At 35.7% G+C, this 20148-nt stretch overlaps 1 protein-coding gene across 2 annotated transcripts in view; it reads right to left on the bottom strand.

Annotated features, from left to right (window-relative positions):
* Positions 1 to 20148, bottom strand: part of PCDH11X (protocadherin 11 X-linked) — a 722012-nt gene that overhangs the window by 328566 nt on the left and 373298 nt on the right. Inside the window, exon 5 of one of the 2 annotated variants that reach the window (XM_004596311.4) lies at positions 6315 to 6344. The exons of the other annotated variant lie outside the window; for it this stretch is intronic. Coding sequence (XP_004596368.2) covers positions 6315 to 6344 — 30 coding nt within the window. The remainder of the gene's footprint in view (positions 1 to 6314; positions 6345 to 20148) is intronic. 2 annotated transcript variants of the gene reach the window in all.

The following is a 20148-nucleotide window of genomic DNA, read 5'->3' as shown; positions in this document are numbered from 1 at the left end:
TTGTTGTTGATAAATCTTATTTACACATTTTTAAAGGTTAAAAGACCAGGGCATGTACACACTAAAAAGCTAGATATTTCAAAGGAAGGTATTGAATAAATGAGAGGGCTTAAAGAATTCTAAAATATATTAAGATTGCAAAAAGGGTCTCTATTTTACAATAACTGGATCAAAAGTAAAATAATGATAATTCAGGCCTGGAGCATGTGAAAGAATTTAAAGATGGCTGAAAAGGTTTGGACATTCATTAACAGCTTAGGATAGAAAATTAATGAGAGAAGAATGAAAAGACTTCTGAATAATACCAGAAGGCCAACCAAAGCTAATACTATTAGCGTATAATAAGCTAACTCTTCACTTAAAAAAAAAAAAGCATTGTTCCCTCATGGTGCTACAGTGTGTGGGGAAAATCTATAGTTGGAAATTGGTACCGCAAACAAAGTGGGAAGCCCTGGATAGCAATAATGAGATAGGGAGATAAATGCAATCAGGAGGGGTTTTATGAAGTTCGCAAAATGGAGAGGGTCAGGATCACTGGAGAATCTACTGAAGAGAAACTCACCTTAACCAGACAGACGAATGTAAGACATTTAACAAAGCTGTGATCACAAAAAGTGAGGATTATGTTCAAAATCATGGAGTCCTTATTATCTTGGTTTTCAAATAAGGACCTCATAAGCAATGAAAACAGCACGCAAAGATAAAAGACAAAATGAATTATTTACCTACAGTGGTGATTGCCAGATGTCAGATAAAATCATAAATCTCGAATATGAACGGAATTGAACGAAAATGATTAAAGCACCCTTGAAATGATCTACCACTTGTCAAATTTTTACTTACTTCCCACTGAATCGAGTAGCGAACGTATTTCAAAGCAAAATATGTAACTGTTAAGAAAACCTAACAAAAGGCCTCACCAGCATAACACATAACCAATATATGCAGTATGGTGTTCTTGGGAACTCTGGTAGCAGAGTTTATGTAGGAGGAAAGTAAATGGGTTTCCTTGGGTGATAATCCTAAGTTAGAGATCTTACTGTGATTTAATTTTCTCATATCGGTAATAAAACCCAAATGAATTTTTAATAGGCAAAATTAGTAAGAGAACTAGAAGAAGTAGCATTTGTGAATGTTGCAAACTTAGCTAGACCAAAACCCTTCCCAAGATAATGTATGAAAATGATCATGCACTAAAGGTAAGACATGTTGGCATATCTCGTCAGAAGCCTACTATTAGAATAACCTTCATTGGACGATAACCTCTGAAAGGCATCTCAGTGTAACATTCCATAATGAAACCCCTAAATTGTGCTTTCAGGGGAATTTTTGAAGAAACAATTTCCAAAATTTCTAGATTGTTGAACAGAGAAGAAGATGAAGTACTTTGGCGACACCAGCAAAATGGGCATTTTAACACATGTTCACTCAAGTACTCTTATTCCCTTCCTCATCTTCGTGTAGCCTTGGAGCAAATGACTACACAAATGACAGGAGTCTTGAGGAAGACGAGCAGATGACAGAAAGGCTTTTACTCGTACTGCTACTATAACTCCTTTTCTTTACCTCTTACACTAGTCAGAAAGAAAGCACTTTGTAAATTCACCTCAGGCAGATATAAAGAAAGCAGAAATATACTCCTTTGAGAATCTCAGCCAGTTCTATTTCTGCCATCTTCAGTTTAGCACTTTGGTGAACACAGTCTGTAACAAGACTGGCCATTTGTGCAAACCCTGAGGGCAATTTAAGCTCAGACTTTGCCAAGGAGGGGAGGGATCTTAAAGAAGAATGCCTACATGGAGATTCACAGGTTAATACTAACAAGGGAAAGAGTAGATTGAATCAAAAGAACAAGGACATGGGATTTTTAACAAACCATTAGGCAAACAAAATCAGACTTCCTTAAGATAAGCACTGCTTACACAGCTTAATCAATCACAGGTGGTTATGTGTTCAAATGTGTTTGTCTTCCTAATTAGCTATTATTGAGCTGAATAGCAACCTAATACATAATGATTGAACCCTGGAGTATAAGATTTCCTTTGATTCTGCTGTTTGACACTAGCTTCTCTGTGAAATATAATCTTTTAAGAGTGGGCTTAAAAAAGTAGATTTCTGTAACCTAAACCTCTGATTTGCAATCTACAGTCCTGTTTGGTGAAGCTTCTGAAGTCATTTAAATTTAAATCTAGGGCAGTCATTGAGAAATTTTCCTATCCTTTGATGTTTTAGCATCTAAAAGACAGTGACATTCATCTAGAGACCTCTTTTTTAGTCAAGATAATATGATTGCCTTACATTTTCACAAATTCAGGATTCTTGTATTTTTCACTTTAAATTAAACTGAACATAAGTCATATTTTACAATTCACTAAAAAGAGCTAAGTAGGATAAGCTCAGGAGTTCAAGAGATTAATTCAACTTTTTATGGAAACATTTGCAATAAATCCAGAGTTAATGAATATTCTGACACTTAATATATTTAAGGTTTATGGCTTCTTGAATTTAATATTGAAAATATCCTTCAAAAGCTATACATAAATGCAATGAACCAAAAATAAAGGGCTTTAGAGGACAGTCGTAACCTCTATGGTATATGATAGCCATATTACATCCGGCTAGGTATTGACTGACAATAGAGCTGTGAAAACAATTTGATGATTGTTGTGCAACAGTGACGTAACATCTTACAACAGTAAATGCATTGCATAATACAGTGGAAATGCAATAAAAAGTTATTTTGATATGAAGAAAGTATTTGTGCTATAATCCTAAATTTTTACATTTTCGTTTTATCTTTTTAAAGTTTGATTTATACTACTTGAAAGGCAGAATTATGGAGAGGAGGGGAGAGAGAAAGGGAGATGTTTCATCCACTGGTTCATTCCCACAATGGCCAAAACGTGGCCAGTGTTACACCAGAAGCCAGGAGTTTCATCTGAACCTCTTATATCATGAAGGAGCCGAAGCACTTAGGGTATCATCTGCTGCCTTCCCAAACATCTTAATGGAGAGCTGGATAGGAAGTGGAGCAACTGAAACTTTAATTGGATGCTGGTGCCACAGGCAATAATTTTACCTGTTACAGCATGGCATCAGCCTCCTTCGCATACATATGAATATATGCATACATATATTCATAAATAAATACATATAGATAGATACATTTATATATAAAACAAGAAAAAGACTGCTTCTGGGTTAAAACTCTGGCTCTTCTACTTGTGAGCTCCATGACATTGGACAAATCATTTATGCTATATTTATTACAGTTTCCTCATCTGCAGAACAGCTTGTCAGGTTATTGTAGAGATCAAATATATAGAGAAACTCTACTTGGATTTGTGTAAGTGAACCGTGTAGGTACAAGCATACCTAAATACACATGTACACACAAGCATGTATGCATACGCACATATATTTACATTACTGCAACATTGAAAGCACAATATTATAAAAATTATTTCTGAATTCATTAATTTGAAGGACAAAGAGATAATGTCCTCTCACTTATTCTTCAAACATCTATAATAACTGGCGCAGGGCTAGGAAATAGTCAAGAACTGAGACATCAAGTCTCAAGTGTGAGTTGTAGGAACCAACTAGTTCAGCCATCACTGCTGCCTCTCATGGTTGCCATTAACATGAAGCTTGAGTCAGGTGGCAGAGATGGATACTCTAATGTGGGACAAGGGTATTTTTAATGCTTAGGTGCTAGAGGTTAAATGTCTGTCCAAGTAGGCTTATTAAATGTTTAATGTAAGATAGAATGGGGGGAAAAAGATCAAGAGTTCAAAACTGCCCGTTTTTATTGCTCTGTTGTCCTGATCAAACTTCAGTCAGGGTCCTCATTCCTATAGGCAGATTAAGTCTACGCTCAACAAAGTACTATAAAATTATAATTATTTCCTATCATCAGCTTTTCCTGCAACTCACTTAATCACAGTAAGATCCCCTTATTATTGACCACACTGAACATTTATCTGGCTTGTCCAGCTTTACCTTAAAGGATTCTGCTTCTGTCTGTTTGCCCCTTCTGTTCTATAAAACAAAAGCCTTTGAAATTGCATTGTTGAGTCTCTTGCAGAATTTGGATTCAATCATCTCCCTGTGTTTTTCTTCCCCGATATTTCCTCTGAATTGTAAGTGCAGATGTGTTCTTAAATGACAAAAGAAATTATCCTAAAGGATCACTATTGTGGTGCAGTGGGTTGAGCTGCACCTGCAATATTGTCATCCTGCATGGGTGCCAATTTAAGTCCAAGCTATTCCACCTCAAATCTGGCTCCCTGTTAATAGGTCTAGGAAGGCAGCAGAAGATGACTCAAGTATTTGTGCCTCTGCTACTCAAGTGGGAGATCTGGATGGAGTTCTAGCCTTTGGCCAGTGCTCTGGGCACTTGGAGAGTGAATGAGCTGTTGGAATCTCTCTTCTCTATTACTCTTTCTTTTTTTTTTTAAGATTTATTTATTTTTATTACAAAGTCAGATACACAGAGAGGAAGAGAGACAGAGAGGAAGATCTTCCGTCCAATGATTCACTCCCCAAGTGAGCCGCAATGGCCAGTGATGCGCCGATCCACAGCCAAGAACCAGGAACCTCTTCCGGGTCTCCCACGTGGGTGCAGGACCCCAAAGCCTCAGGCCGTCCTCGACTGCTTTCCCAGGCCACAAGCAGGGAGCTGGATGTGAAGTGGAGCTGCTGGGATTAGAACCGGTGTCCAGATGGGATCCTGTCATGTTCAAGGCGAGGACTTTAGCCGCTAGGCCACGCTGCCGGGCCCTATTACTCTGCTTTCTGAAAAATAAATAAATCTAAAGAAAATAATCCTTCACAAATGTCATTTTCTAATGCTTGTTATATTATGATTATACTGATGTTTTACAATTAAGTATTAAGTGTTAAATGTCATGATCTAAATGTATTCTGTATGGGAACATGGGTTCAAGCCAGAACATTGGCTGCAGAGTTTAAATTTTCTAAGCAATGATATGTGTCTCTATAGAATAACTACTCTAGATAAAATTAACAAATATCTCTTTTTTTCACAATTACATCCTCTAAATAACCAATCAGTAGGTCAATTTCTAAATTTGTGTCAATAGTTTAAACCTATTATAGCACTAAAAATCTGAGCAGCACACTTCCTTGAACTGAAGAACTCTGCTATCATTTCGGGGCAGCTGACATTCAAAAATGCATCACTGAAGTCCATTGTGTTATTCAAGATATTTCAGAGAGGCATTTGGAGACATTCAGAAAAGTATATTGCTTTAGAATGCTCTGATGCTATTATTTTGGTTTCAAAATTACTAAAACATTTTAATATCCTACTAAAAACCCATTTTCAAAGAATTCTCATACTTGAGAAAAGCAACAAAGGCTAACTAATCATTCACCTGGCAAAGTCTAAATCACACTCTTGCAAATTCCTTTCCAAATCTCAAATTTGCATTCTCAAACTAGCATAAGACATTTACTCTTGAAGAATACAGACACTTAATTTGGCAACATTTTGATGCCTACAATGGAGAGTGTTTAAAGCTTACTGGATTTCATTTCCAAACCGTATTCTATCAGATACTGAAGTGAAATTCCCCTCTTTCAAAAATAGAACATGGTGACGCAAGCAAGGCATAAGTGCTAAGAAAGCTGTTAGCAAACACATGAAGAACTCTACTTTTCATAGCACTATAGTTCAACTAATGAGGTACTTCATCTTTAACAGTAATGTGACATAGTTTATTGTTTTAACAGTAGAAGCCAACTTTTTAAAAGATACTTCTCAAATTATAGGTGAGAACTTAATTTTTTTCATATTGGAAGATAAAATTGTAAAGTTATTTATCTAAGAACATTATTTTACTTATTAGCCAAGTTTACTTTAGTTATAGTATACTTTCATGTGACCCTTTGACTTCAAATACAGTCACCAACATTTCTCTGTCACTGTTAAAATATGAATTGACACTAAAATGGCTCTTTTTTTAACGCTAAATTTATCATAAAATAGCTATTGCCAGAACATTCACAAAGCAATACTGTTAACAGTATCTTGTTTTGGCGCAGTGGGAAAAGAAAGTATCGGTGAAAAATAAAACAAAAGACTTGAAAATTGCTTCCAGGGTTTTGTGATACAAAATATAGAGGCAGCTAGCTTGAATCTCTTTTAAGGCAGAACCATAACATATGTCATCTTAAATACTTACTGTTTTAATTCCATGGAATAACTAACATAGCTTCAGGAATTTGGATTTTAAAAAAAAAACACGACACATTTTGAAATCAATTTTCTGTGAAATTTACAATCTTACCTTTCCTGCCTTTTTCCCCTCGGATTTCCGCTGATTTAGGATAAAATGGTGGCAAGTGAAGCAAAGGAAAATGAAACAAAACAAAAACAAAAAATAAAAATCAGCTCCAAATTGGTTACTTTAAATATATTTTTTACAAAGTATGTCAATACTCCAATAACACACAATTTTGTTCTGCTGTTCCTGCTTCTTTTCTTTATTTTTTAGTTGTTTCAGAAAAATAGCACTGGAATTCTTGTGCAACAAAATGGAGTGCCATGTTAAAAAAATTAAAATGTACTATTCATCTTTAATCCTGAATAAAATTAGCTTCCCACCCCCAGAAACACTGCTAAATATACCTAGACAATAAAATACTAGACTCTATACCACTGCTGGTACCTACTATGTCATGACACACAAAAGGAGCAGACATTGGAGTCCAGATTACAGCTGAAGGATTATAAATGGGGAGGGGAGAAGAGGAGGAAGAAAGGTGGAGAATCCCTATACCTACAAAACTGTAGAACAGAGAATAAGAATAAAAGCTAAAGTGTATAATTAGCACCCCAAATTTAGTCACATACTTAGTCCATGTGCATCAACCAAGAAAAGGTACCCTTCCAATCAGATATTTTCTTGCAATATCACTTATTTTCTATCCATTTTTACATGATTGATCTTTACTTTAGGCATGAACAAATTTTTAATTAAAGTGAGGAGAATTAGGATGGCTTGAAATGCATGAATTTGGATACAAACATAAGAAATATCAGTATGGCATAGTATCTTTAAGTGTTAAATCAATAATTTTGATGCTGTACAAGGGCATCATAATTCAACTGTTTCACTAAATTCCTTGTAAAATCACAGCAATAAAGTAAATTTTGTTCATTGTATTTAAGCCTCCTTGTATAAACCCAACTACATTTAGTAGACACGTTATTTTACTCTTCAGGGCTCCATAAATATTTAGTCCATTTTCTCCTTCTCCTTTGTAAGAAATGAAAATATAATACATAACTAATTTACTTTCCACTCAGTCATATGCCCAAATTTCCTTTCTCATTTCTTTCTCTCTTTTTTCTCGATTCTCTTGTCTTTTTCTATTTTTATATGGACGTTCTTAGAGAATATATTCAAGATTCACAGAAAATTAAGATGAGGGATTAGGGATTATTCTGAAAACAAAAAAAGGGTAATTACAAAACAAATACAGTCAACTAAGTAAAAGGATGAATGCTGTATATTTTTATTCAATGATTTACCCTAAGAAAGTTTTTTTCTCCTGTGGCTATAATGCAACTTGAGATACCAAAATTGGAATTGAGAAGAGCATCCACACATAAGCACAATTCTATTATGCAGGGAAATAAAAGTGTGCTTTTTTGTCCTTCCACCTTAAGCATTTATTTTTAGACTAAGATATTCATACTGTTGCTCCAGTGGAGAAAATTCAAGCATCAATGGCTCAGTGTTAGAATTCATTTTGTCTGTAAGGAATAGCCCCAGGATAACAGCTTAAGTAATCTTTTCCAAGTACATGTCCTTGGATTTCAATGTCTGTCACCAATCAGTATTTGTGTATCTTTATTTTCAATGATGATATTTAATTAGCAGATGAAATATTTAGTGTACAAAAACAGATAATCCCATTTATGAAAAAAAATCTTTAAACTTCAACAGTATCTAAGAATACAACACTAAAATACAACATAATGTATTCTGTAGAATAATCAGCATTTTTGTGCTTGTTCCATCAGAACACACATTCACTAGCAAAGTAGCTTTAGTTAGATGCTTTATCACTTACTACTGAGCAATATAAAAGCCTTAAATCTCTAGTGAGGCAAGTAAAGATGTAAAAAAGTAATCATATTAATCTTGGTTGATTATTTAGAGGATTATTGAAAGATTGATGACTTAACCTTTATTTTAGCCTGGTGAACATTTTCAGGCAACTCTACAATAGGTGTTTATTTCTCTAAATTACATATTTGATTGACGACATGCTTATGGTTTGCTACTTAGGCCTTCATTTGAGAATTTCTATTGAGAAAAGTTTAAAATAGAATCTGTGGGAAACACTAAAATCATACTCTGTGATTTATGCATAACACACACACACCACAATCTGTCACCATTAGTAGACTGTATTAGATTGGCTACTACACATATGAAAAATGTAGAGGACTATATGGTTAGTATGCAATTAGGCTCGCCAATTGATACCACATTTGATGACAGAGAAAAAGTTGGTGCTTAAAGAAAGAAGAAATTCATGCTTTATAAACTTATGTTTGTCCCTTATGTAAAAATTGGCCACCATATGATTTAAAATTTTTCAATGAGATAATCATCCTAATTAATTATTCATATTGAGGACACAGAGAAAAGTTAACCAGTTTTAATACCCATTGCCTCAGATTTTTCCTTAATATCAATTAGTCATGGTGTTCTACATGTGGTTATGAAGCTCCTGGAGAATGCAAATATAATTTTTATCACCAATAGATGAATATTTTTCCTAGAACACTCAAATTTTTCTGATTCATAAAGGTAATTGTATGTAACTTACAAAAAGTTGCAACAAGCTGCAATGCTCCAAAGAATGTGTATTAAAAACAAAAATATGATCCAGCTGAAGGAATATTATGATTTTAAGCTAATTTTTGTTGTACTTATATTCATCAGTATACTAGAAAATGTGTCAGGCAAGTCATCACATTGAAGAGCTATCCATACATATACTGAGGATTTAGCTCTTTCTAAGAAGGAAATGAAACAACATCAAAAGATTTTTGGTAAGTTCTATACCTTGTGCTTTTGTGATTGGTAGAAGTCATATGCATTTCCTTTGTGTGTTTGGGACCTGTGCATCCAGATCTCTAGCTCAAATGGTGATGCTAACAGATGAAAAGATCTGTAACTCCAACAAGTGCAGACTTCTTTGCAGTTTGACTACACATACTCTTTTTCCATGTCTGAGTTTACAACTTCTCTTTTTTCCTTTTGCTGTTTTTTTTTTTTTAAGATTTATTTATTTTTATCACAAAGTCAGATATACAGAGAGGAGGAGAGACAGAGAGGAAGATCTTCCGTCCAATGATTCACTCCCCAAGTGAGCCTCAACAGGCTGGTGCTGCGCCGATCCAAAGCCAAGAACCAGGAAACTCTTCCGGGTCTCCCACGCGGGTGCAGGGTCCCAAAGCCTCAAGCTGTCCTCCACTTCCCAGGCCACAAGCAGGGAGCTGGATGGGAAGTGGAGCTGCCGGGATTAGAACAGGCGCCCATATGGGATCCCGGGGCGTGCAAGGCGAGGACTTTAGTCGCTAGGCCACCGTGCCAGGCCCATCCTGTTCTTATGTTTATAACATACAGCTGTTATTTTTCCCTAAAGCGTAAAGTAGGACACTGATGGTCATTGCTGCTGCTGCTGCCGCTGCTGCTGCTTGCACAGCAGTTGCTCTCTAGAACACAGTTTTAGAAAGTTTTGACCACTGAGGTTAATGATAAATTGAGTAAGACTAGAATTAGGAATCAATAAAGGACATATCTCTAAACACAGGTGCCAGAAAGAAAAAAATAATTGACTGTAGGAGAAATACACTAGATTTCTACTACATCATTACTTTCTATGATGATAATGAATTAAATATATAAAAAAGCAACATGTACAGAAGACACTGCATGGTCACATATTTATTTGTAAAAGTAATTTAAATCTCTTTACAATAAATACGAATTATTACTGAATACCTCTATGCTGGCTCAAATGACATATCAACAAAAATAGTCACTAATGGTCTAGATTTAACAACAACAGCAAAATCATCAGGACGATGCCAGCAGTGTGATGTAGGATAGGTTGTAGTGAACTTCTTCTGAATGCTATGATCAAAATGCAAACCTGAATCTAACGTGAATGTATAGTGAAACTAAAAGTGTAGGGCTTGAGAGCTGGGACGCGGAAGCCAGAGCAGATGAGACCTTTTCAATTGCTTGAACTTACTTTTTGAGGATGTCTTAGGAAAGCTTCTCCCCCAAGACTGTTTTCAAAGGAGGTCAGACCTTCACAAACACAGAAAGCTGCAAAAACTAGTCTGCGTCATATTTTTGAATGTACAATGTATGAAGATGTAAGTTACTTGAATAGGAGGGGGCCCTAGTGTTTGCTGTTTCTAGACCCTGGAAACGGCTAATGCTTGGTCAAAAAGCCTTGGCAAACTCCTAGAGAGATGGGGCCCAGCACAGTAGCCTAGCGGATAAAGTCTTTGCCTTGCATGAACTAGGATCCCAAATGGGTGCCAGTTTGTGTCCCAGTGGCTCCATTTCCCATTCAGCTCCCGGCTTGTGTCCTGGGAAAGCAGTCAAGGAGGGCCCAAAGCTTTAGGACCCTGCATGTGCATGAAAGACCTGGAAGAGGCTCTGGGCTCCTCTCTCTCTCTCTCTCTCTCTCTCTCTCTCTCTCTCTCTCTCTCTCTATATATATATATATATATATATATATATATATATATATCGGTATATATAGATAGATACATAGACATATATCTATAGATCTCTCTATATGTATATATCTCTATATATGATATATATATATTTAGATATATGTATCTATATAATCTATATAGAGAGGACTTTCCAATGAAAATAAATAGTTATTTAAAAAAAAAAAAACTCTGAGAGAGGCAAGTTCTTTACGGAGCTCTGGCATTACATGGTATCTGTCAGTAAAGCTCAGTAAGTAAAGCTAATCATTATTTGGTGATACCCAAACAAACAGAAACTTTTTGTCTCTTGGTGGTAGATCTCCAATGAATGATTGTTTATGGATACATGAAACTGTGTAAAATGCTTCTTAGCTCTCTCTCTATAGATAGACAGCGAGATGGATAGATAGATATGAGTGTGTGTTTGTACATGCTCACGTGCATGTATGTGTGCTTTTATCATAAAGCATGGTAGAAGCCCGAGGAATCCATTTTCTAATACAACCTCATGTGGAATGCCTTCTCCAACATATACTTAAAAATTAGCATGTAATTATTATGGTACAAGAAATGCATAATAATGTCAAACAGCTCATTTTATTTCTTTTCAATCTACACAACTACTATGACTTAGTTACTTTGTGGTAGAACGATGCATATGACATTGCATTTCATCACTAGTTGTCAACTTAGATTGCTGGTCTCTAAAGGAAAGAAATGTATATATCATATATCAATAAATATAATCCTTAATTTCTTCTTCTACATGTTTGTTTATTTTCTCTTTTCTTTCTAAAAAGAAACAACAAATTTGTCAGAATGCATTCGTAAGTTATGATTCAGTTCCCTAATTTTGAAGCTCATATTACAATGTATGGATACCAACACAGTTTCACATAGATGAATTTTTATTCCACTTTTCACAAAGTCCTTCACGTACCCTTTTAGAAACTGTGACATTTGAAATCAGAAGATTCAAGACACAGTACTGGTTTTGAAAGTAGCTATATGATACTCTAGAAGTCTGTATATCTCTTCTCAAAATGAAATCAAATCAATAATTACATTTTTATGATAATGATAGTAATAAATACTGCAACATTCACAAGAGAATTAATACTACAAACATCACCATTGTCACTCTTGTTTGAGTATGAAACATTTCAGGAAATTCTCAAAAGTATTAGCTCATTTAATTCGTACTATGACTCTGTGATGTGGTAAATTATCACTCTTATTTTGCAAATGAGGCAAACACAGACCAAAAAGAATGAGGATATTACTGATTTACCCTACCTGTAAAAGATATATGAGCCGTTTAAAATCAGATGTCTTCGATTTTAAATACATGTTCTGGAATGCAAACTCCATAGAAACAATGTTTTTCTTTTGTGTTTTGGAATTTAGAATACTGCTATAAATAGTATTCAATAAGTTCTTGGAAAATGTACTTTACCATTTATTACATTTTTTCCACAAACTTTTTAAAGGAACTGTGTGTGTCCTTGAAGGATAAAAGTGTGCCTGGCATAAAGTAGACCTAAAATAAATATTTATAGACTGAATTAAAAACAATAATAGATTTTTAATTGTAAGATTACAAAATATTAGAGTCAGTGCTATTGATCAATTATATATCTTAGCTATGAGCAGTAAAGTTAAAAGGGTGCAACCCACGGGTGAATCACTTATCTATATTATCAGGTCCATTTTCATCTTTTTTTGTTAGTTCTTTCACCTACAGAACCCAGAAGAGTTCCTATTTCAGAGTGTTTATAAGGAGAATTAATGAGCAAATCAAGTACACTAAACATCAGTTATCATTTAGAAGAGTTATATGTATGTCAATTATCATTAACAGTAATATGTTCATTGGTATATAATAATAAACCCTGTATTTCACCCTTATAAAGTATCAATTCATTATTCTTAAAGTATATTCACTGATATCTATAGATATCACCATAATTTCAGAACCCTACATTAAAAATGAAATTTAAAAAGACGTTTGTCTTAATTTTGACATTACACGTATGTACATGCATTAAATTATCATATGCTACTTCATAAATATATGTAATTTTATGGTGATAAAATAAAAAAAATGAAAACTAGAAAGAAGGAAAATGTGTAGCACCGCTTACCCTCCCATTTCTCCCAGCTTTAAACAACCACTGATCTGTTTTCATAAATTTCTCTAATGTGTACATACAAATAAAATAATGATTTGCTTTCTTGACAGTTTTTTTTACTCAGCACAAGGAACTCAAATTTTATTCATGTTGCAACATATTTCAGTAATTGATTTATTTCTTATTGCTACATACGTGTTGTTTTAAGCACATATAGAGGCGTGTCTAGAGATTCATCCATTTAGTTGTTAGGATTGTCTATAAACTGTCTAATATGACTTACATTGATATAATCATTTGTGTGCAAGGTTCTATATGTACATACATTTAAACTTTTCCTTGGCACATACCTTGGAGTGCGAACTGCTGAATTAATTAGTTAATTGAGGAACTGCTCCAAAGTTGTTCAAATTAGTGGCAATATATATGATGCTCTCCAGCAACGTATGGGAGTTCCAATTGTTCCTCTTCCCAAATCATTTTAAAAGAGAATATTCCTATCCAAATATTTTAAGCAATGCATACAGATACCTGAAATCATTTTCATCATATTACTAAAGCCATATACTGTGACTCTGTTAGTGTCTGAGCTGAATGATCTTTTTCCATAAAACTAAGATACCAGTTAAAAACATGACATATTCATCCTTTCAGAGGATTGAAATTATCCATTTCCCGATATGGGTTTGCCCACCTCTTGAAATTCATGCATTAATAAGAAAATTTCCTATGTTAATTTGAGTGACACATATCACTGTTAAAATTCAAAAGAAAATAGTTGTTGAAGAAAAGATGGGCTATCGGCCCGGCGGCGTGGCCTAGCGGCTAAAGTCCTCGCCTTGGGGGCCCCGGGATCCCATATGGGCACCTGTTCTGGTCCCGGCAGCTCCACTTCCCATCCAGCTCCCTGCCTGTGGCCTGGGAAAGCAGTTGAGGACGGCCCAATGCATTGGGACACTGCACCCGCGTGGGAGACCCGGAGGAGGTTCCGGGTTCCCGGCTTTGGATCGGCGCAGCACCGGCCCGTTGAGGCTCACTTGGGGAGTCAATCATCGGACGGAAGATCTTCCTCTCTGTCTCTCCTCCTCTGTGTATATCTGGCTGTAATAAAATGAATAAATCTTAAAAAAAAAAGAAAAGATGGGCTATCATGCGACAATAATATCAGGGTATAACAAGTCAGTGAGATTGCTCAATTACATTTGGATCAAATTGATTTATCTATGGATTCTGCACATTGAAATTGTAACATGCAGGGATCATGTAAAGCACAAACATAGAGTGAAATAAAGAGGGGGAAAAGCTAATGTGTTCCTCATGATGAATACTAGATCCAAAGGAAAAACATTCCACAAAACACTCTCAGGATCACCTATGAGCAGAGTATTACGGATGATACCAAATTCCCAGTTTCTTCCCAATAACCACAATTGAGCTGGAGTACAATTGACTCTTTTTCTCACCATGTTTCTGGCTTAATTCAAAACCCCACTCTTGCCCTCAAACATTGTTATACTACGACAGTAACAAAAGCACTATGACAGACACATTTGCTTTCTGAAACCACTATATATCAGCCAAAGCAAAGCTTCCTCTTTAATTGTTTGAATTTTGCATAAAGATACCTTGGTTTGCTTGCTGCTAAAGATAAATGCAATTGTCTCTAATATTTTAAATTATAGATCATCTTAACACGTCAGCCTTGTGAAATACGAAAATCTGGCTGAGGATATTGCAATGTGTCTGTTATAACTTTTGGATCTTTGCAAAATAGCATCATAATAAAAAAGTGATTATAAAAATAAAGAAAGCACAATTGATTTATCTTATTTATCAGAAAATATATTTTCTTTTCTTTGTTTTGGAGAAGGTAGATATTTAGTAATTGCTTTTTATCACAGGTTAAGTCATGTAGGTACAAAGTAGCTAGAAATTTTTGAAAGGGTCCTACCTTTTTTTTAAAGCATTTATTCTTACATAAATAATGCCTAGTACTTCACTGGGACACTGCTGTTCAAAAGGCATTGGCCAGGTAACTCCCCACACAACCCTGAGACAAGGCTGCTGTCAGTGCCCTCTTGCAGAAGCTGGGTGCAGCAGGCCAAGCCTTTGTCCAGCGAAGGCACAGAGGCATGCTGAGCTGTAGCCATGGGTGGACTCCAAACAAGGAGCCTAAGTGGTTGTTTTCTGGTATGCTTTACTTGAAGAACTGTCCAATTAGTCAACACAGCTGAGAGCCAAAACGAGAATAATTAATTCACATGATGAGGCAGACACTACATTCTTTGGACTATATGTCATAGTAACAGTTAGTAAATCCCAGCACTCTTAATGAAAATAACCTTCATCATTGGCAGGGATGAAGAGAATTTTACCGCACAACATATGACTGATCAGGTATAAATGATAAATGTTTCATATTATAAAAATATTAGCATTTTCATGTAACATGTTTATAGGTGTTGACTGCTTGAGTTGAAGTTAGATTTGCTCAAAATGAAACATCTACTGAACCGCTTAATTCTGTAAATACCTTTTCTCATGCTGAATGAAAGCATGGCAAATGGTGTCAATAAGACATTACAATGTACAAATCAATTATCAGAGTGGGTATTTGGCCCAATGCTTAAAAGCCTAGATTCACTAATTAACTATGTCTCCAATTTCCAACTGACCACCAGTGTAGACGAAGAGAAACAGATGTGATATCTCAAGTAATTTTGTTATTGCCACCCATGTGGGATATCTGAATTTCAGTGCATTCTTTAGGCTTCAGTCTGGCCCATCATAAATCATTTTGGGCATTTGTGGCATGAACCAGCAGATAGGAGCTCTCTGTCTCTCAGTCAGATATGTATATATCAGTCTCTCATATATAAATATATACATGTATATATGTATAGACATATATATATGTACATATGTATAGACATAAAATTTTGAAAAGCTGTTATAAAACTCCAGAATAGACCAAAGGTTATTTTTAAATAGTATTATTAGTTCATTAGTATGGGTCTGAAGTGAAAATTAAATTCTACCACAGTTATTTGAAATAAAATTCAGTTATCTACTTTTTATTTTGATAGTAACTTGAACCTAGACTATAGTTGCACTTCTTTTCATTTATCACTTAAGTTTTAGTTTCAATGTAATATCCCCTAGTTAATAAAGTGCAAATAAGTTATTATAATTATCTGTATATAATTATCTAACTGGTTGTCATTTTTGCTTATGTCCTAGATGAGAAAAATGTTATCTTCTAGCATTAGCACTATCAAATTGTTTCTCAGAGTTGTTAGTTGAATCTGACACAATATTCCTATTTCAAACCCTCCAGTAAATTCAGGATGAACTCCTAATTTTAATGCATTTCCTAAGGAATTTTCAACTTTATTTTTAATTATGAATGAAAACCGAAACTCGGGATGAAGCTGCCAATTTTTTTTCTAGTTGGATTTACTATTTTTTGTTTGCAAGTTTTTGTTAAGTGTTTTAACCCTATTAATTCAAACAATGTGTAATAACTGTAATGAGTAAAATAGTGACCTCCCACAATGCATACCTATTCTTTGAAGTGTAGCTATACTTAGAAATTGAAATCTTTGCAGATGTAATCGAATAAGGATCAAAGGTGAAAACATCTGGGTTAAAGGTGAGCCCCACATCCAATGATGATGGTTTTTATCAAAAGAGACAAATGGATATATATAGAAAGGACCATGTGAAGATTGAAACAGGGGTTTCAGGAAAGCAGCTACACACCAGTAACTGCCAAAGGCTGGAAATGACCAGGAAGAACTCTGCTCTGAAGCTTTCAGAAGGTGCATAGCCCTGAGGACAGCTTGGTTTCAGACTGCTAGGCTACAAAAGCAGTATTCAAAAATCTGTTTTAAGCCACCACATTGTGTAGCAATTTGTTGCAGTCCTAGGAATTAATACAGATTGCATATTTTTCAGGGAAAAATGTTTCTATTTCAGGGAAAGGTAGGGACTTTGTCAGAAGAGGGTTTGTTTCCATAGTTAACTAATGACCCAAACAAAACTGCATTGAAATATTATTGACCAAAAATCCCTGGATTGTGTGTAATATGTAAGTTTCTGGAAGACTGAGATGAACAAGTAAGCATGTTTTATGCAATAGATATCAAATTTTGAATAACCAGAAAGCATTCACAGTCCCAGATTACTTATAAAATGCCATTTGATACCATGTGCAATGCTACGGAAAAATTAATGGGATAAAGCACCCACTCTAGAGGAAGTCAGGTTTTAGGAAGACAGACATTAATAATCACAATATAAAATTTAAATGTTACAATGGCCAGATGAATATGCAATCATACCACAAGGAGCAAAGAGCTGCGCGACACTGAACAAATCTCTCTAAATCTCAATGCAATGCATAATGACAATAATCCATAGCCTTTCCATTCGGCAGCTCATTTTGAGGTTCAAATAAAATTCTGACAATATGGTATTTAATATGCATTGTCTGAAATAATCCTTAAATAATTTATTATGGTAAATAGCATTATCCTAAAGTCACATTTGTTTAGAATGAGTCACAAATATTTATGCTATTTGTCAAAAATCATGTAGAGTATAAACCAGAAGGTAACTATATTTTAACAAACATCTAAACACCTTAATAAATATGTATAATATTAAATATAACATTAGAAATTAGTGTGTTGTATGCTCCAATAGCTAGCAATAAACTAATCGATTAATAATACGTATGAAAAATTACAAAGAGATAAATATAACATCATTAGCACTTCATTAACAAAGTAAATGATTACAATAGGTAGAAAATACTCAAGAATTTCTAGCATTGATTTTAATGTTAGACAAGAGGTATTAACATAGTAGACATATCCATTAATTTGGTTTTAAAATTACATATATATTAGCTATTAGAATACTGCAATCTTTTACATTTGCAAGTATCATAGCTAGTTCTACAATATGGAGCTTTGCATATTAATCAGTTCATTCACAATAATATATACAAACTACCAAATGGTAGGTTTTTTTGTCGCCAACATAATTTTTTAAAATTTATTTATTTTTTTATTTTAATAAACTTACTTAGTTGATTAGGGTACAAAGGGTCAAGGGCTACAGGAAAGTGGGTAATACCATTGTTTACACACTAATATCATTTTTCCCTGTATTTGGGATCAGGGGAGAAACAAAGGGAAAAGCCCCACCCAGCCTCCCACCCATCCCAGATCCCCGATGTGAGGTGCGCTCCGAGGGTCCTGCTCATACAGTTTTGATAGTTTAACAAGTCTGAGTTGCTGCCAATATTGCCGTTCCAATCGCGATGAAACCTATTCAGAGCCCACTGGCTGACATAGTCTCTTCATGGTTGGGGTTCTGAGATCAGCAGTTCAGTTGGAGGGATCTCCAAAGAAACTTCATTGAGGTGATCCCAAACCTGATTCTTGTGTGAGATTGCCAGTACAGGGTCCAACACCGTCGGTCACCCCAATCAGCTTATACTCATGCTGGTCGTTGCACTTGCTGGGTCAGTTCTGTTTCCAGCCCTGTCTTCCATGTGAAACAACGGGTGTTGTAGCCCAGCTCGATCCTACCCACCTCATACTCGGTCCTCACATAAACCAGTTGGAGCTGCAGCCTAGTTGGAGCAACTCCCTAAACCCCCACCAAGCCTGCCCCCTACCCTGGTTCCCATGCATGCCAGTATGTACTGCAGGCTTGTCCAGTCTGTCCCACTTCCCATTTAACTTTTGTAGTTGTCAATGGGTATTGAAGCCTAGTTCAACCCAACTAACCTACTATTCAGCCCACACACATTCCAGGAGGTGCCTTTCTGTCTAGCCACCCCTGCCCAGTCCTGGTTTTCGTGCTCTCCAGTGAGTGGTAACCCATGAAGGGGGTGCCCTCTATCTCCTTACTAGGCAACTCCAACTCCTGGATTATGCACTCTCCAGGTGGTTCTGGAGTTTAACTTGACAGATTTAGCCCCCAGTGCCAGCCTCTACCATCTGATGCTGTGGCAAAGTCCAACCAACCCTCACCCACTCTAATTTTTGCTTGCACCAGTCGAAACAGTCAGCCCAACCCGGCCCTTCCCTTATCTAGCTCACATGAGGCCACAATTGGTAAGTTTCTATTTTTTTTTAAGGATTTATTTGTATTTATTACAAAGCCAGATATACAGAGAGGAGAGGAGACAGAGAGGAAGATCTTCCGTCCGATGATTCACTCCCCAAGTGAGCACAACGATCCAAAGCCAAGAATCAGGAACTTCTTCCAGGTCTCCCAACGCAGGTGCAGGGTCCCAAAGCTTTGGGCCATCCTCGGCTCCTTTCTCAGGCCACAAGCAGGGAGCTGGATGGGAGGTGGAGCTGCCGGGATCAGAACCGGCGCCCATATGAGATCCAGGCGCATTCAAGGCGAGGACTTTAGCCGCTAGGCCACGTGGCCGGGCCCTAGAATTGGTAAGTTTTCAATCTTTTCAGTTGTATACCCAGTTTTGGTTGCATCATGTGCAAAGAGAATCTTCTATGTGTAGAAAAAATGGTCAGGGATTGACATTTATAACTCTAATCGTGTTGCAAAACCAGGAGATCCACAGCTTGGAATGAATTTCTGTCTCCTGCACTGTTTCTAACATATTCATTCATTGATTCATCAGTCTATTTAGAAATTAGTCCTTACACTTGCCATCCTAGCAAGTAATGAGAAAGTGATTATCAAGACAGATATAGTTATTTTTGTCATCATAGATTACAGTATCCATAAGTGAACAGAAGCATGAGTATGGATAATTACAACACTCATAGTATAAAAATAATTTGGCAACTCTTCTTCGTTAGCAGGGTAGTAAATAACTTTGTCTTACAGAACAATTTCTAAATATTTAGTTATTGCTTTAGCAGAGACATAAAGTGACCATTAATTAAAAGCAAAACTTAATATTTATCATAGTTACACTCCAAGCTATGTTGCTGCCAAATTTCCATAATACAGAAATAAAATCTCTCTTCCTGAGTGATCCATGAAGTCTTAAATTATCAAAGGCTTGCATTAAAACTGCATGAGATAGGGTCTGAGCTTTATTTAAAAAGGTATTTCATTTCCCTAGAGGCTCCTGTGCCTCGGGCATCTTCCCAGTATTTAGCTCTTAAAGCATCTGATATATTTTAAGCTTGTACACTTTTCACTGTTTTGTGAAGCTCTCGTGTACATTTTCCTCTT

Source organism: Ochotona princeps, chromosome X, assembly GCF_030435755.1.
Source record: "Ochotona princeps isolate mOchPri1 chromosome X, mOchPri1.hap1, whole genome shotgun sequence".
Taxonomy (NCBI): Eukaryota; Metazoa; Chordata; class Mammalia; order Lagomorpha; family Ochotonidae; genus Ochotona; species Ochotona princeps.
The sequence above is the reverse complement of the archived record's forward strand: the minus strand, read 5'-3'. Positions and strand labels throughout refer to the sequence as shown.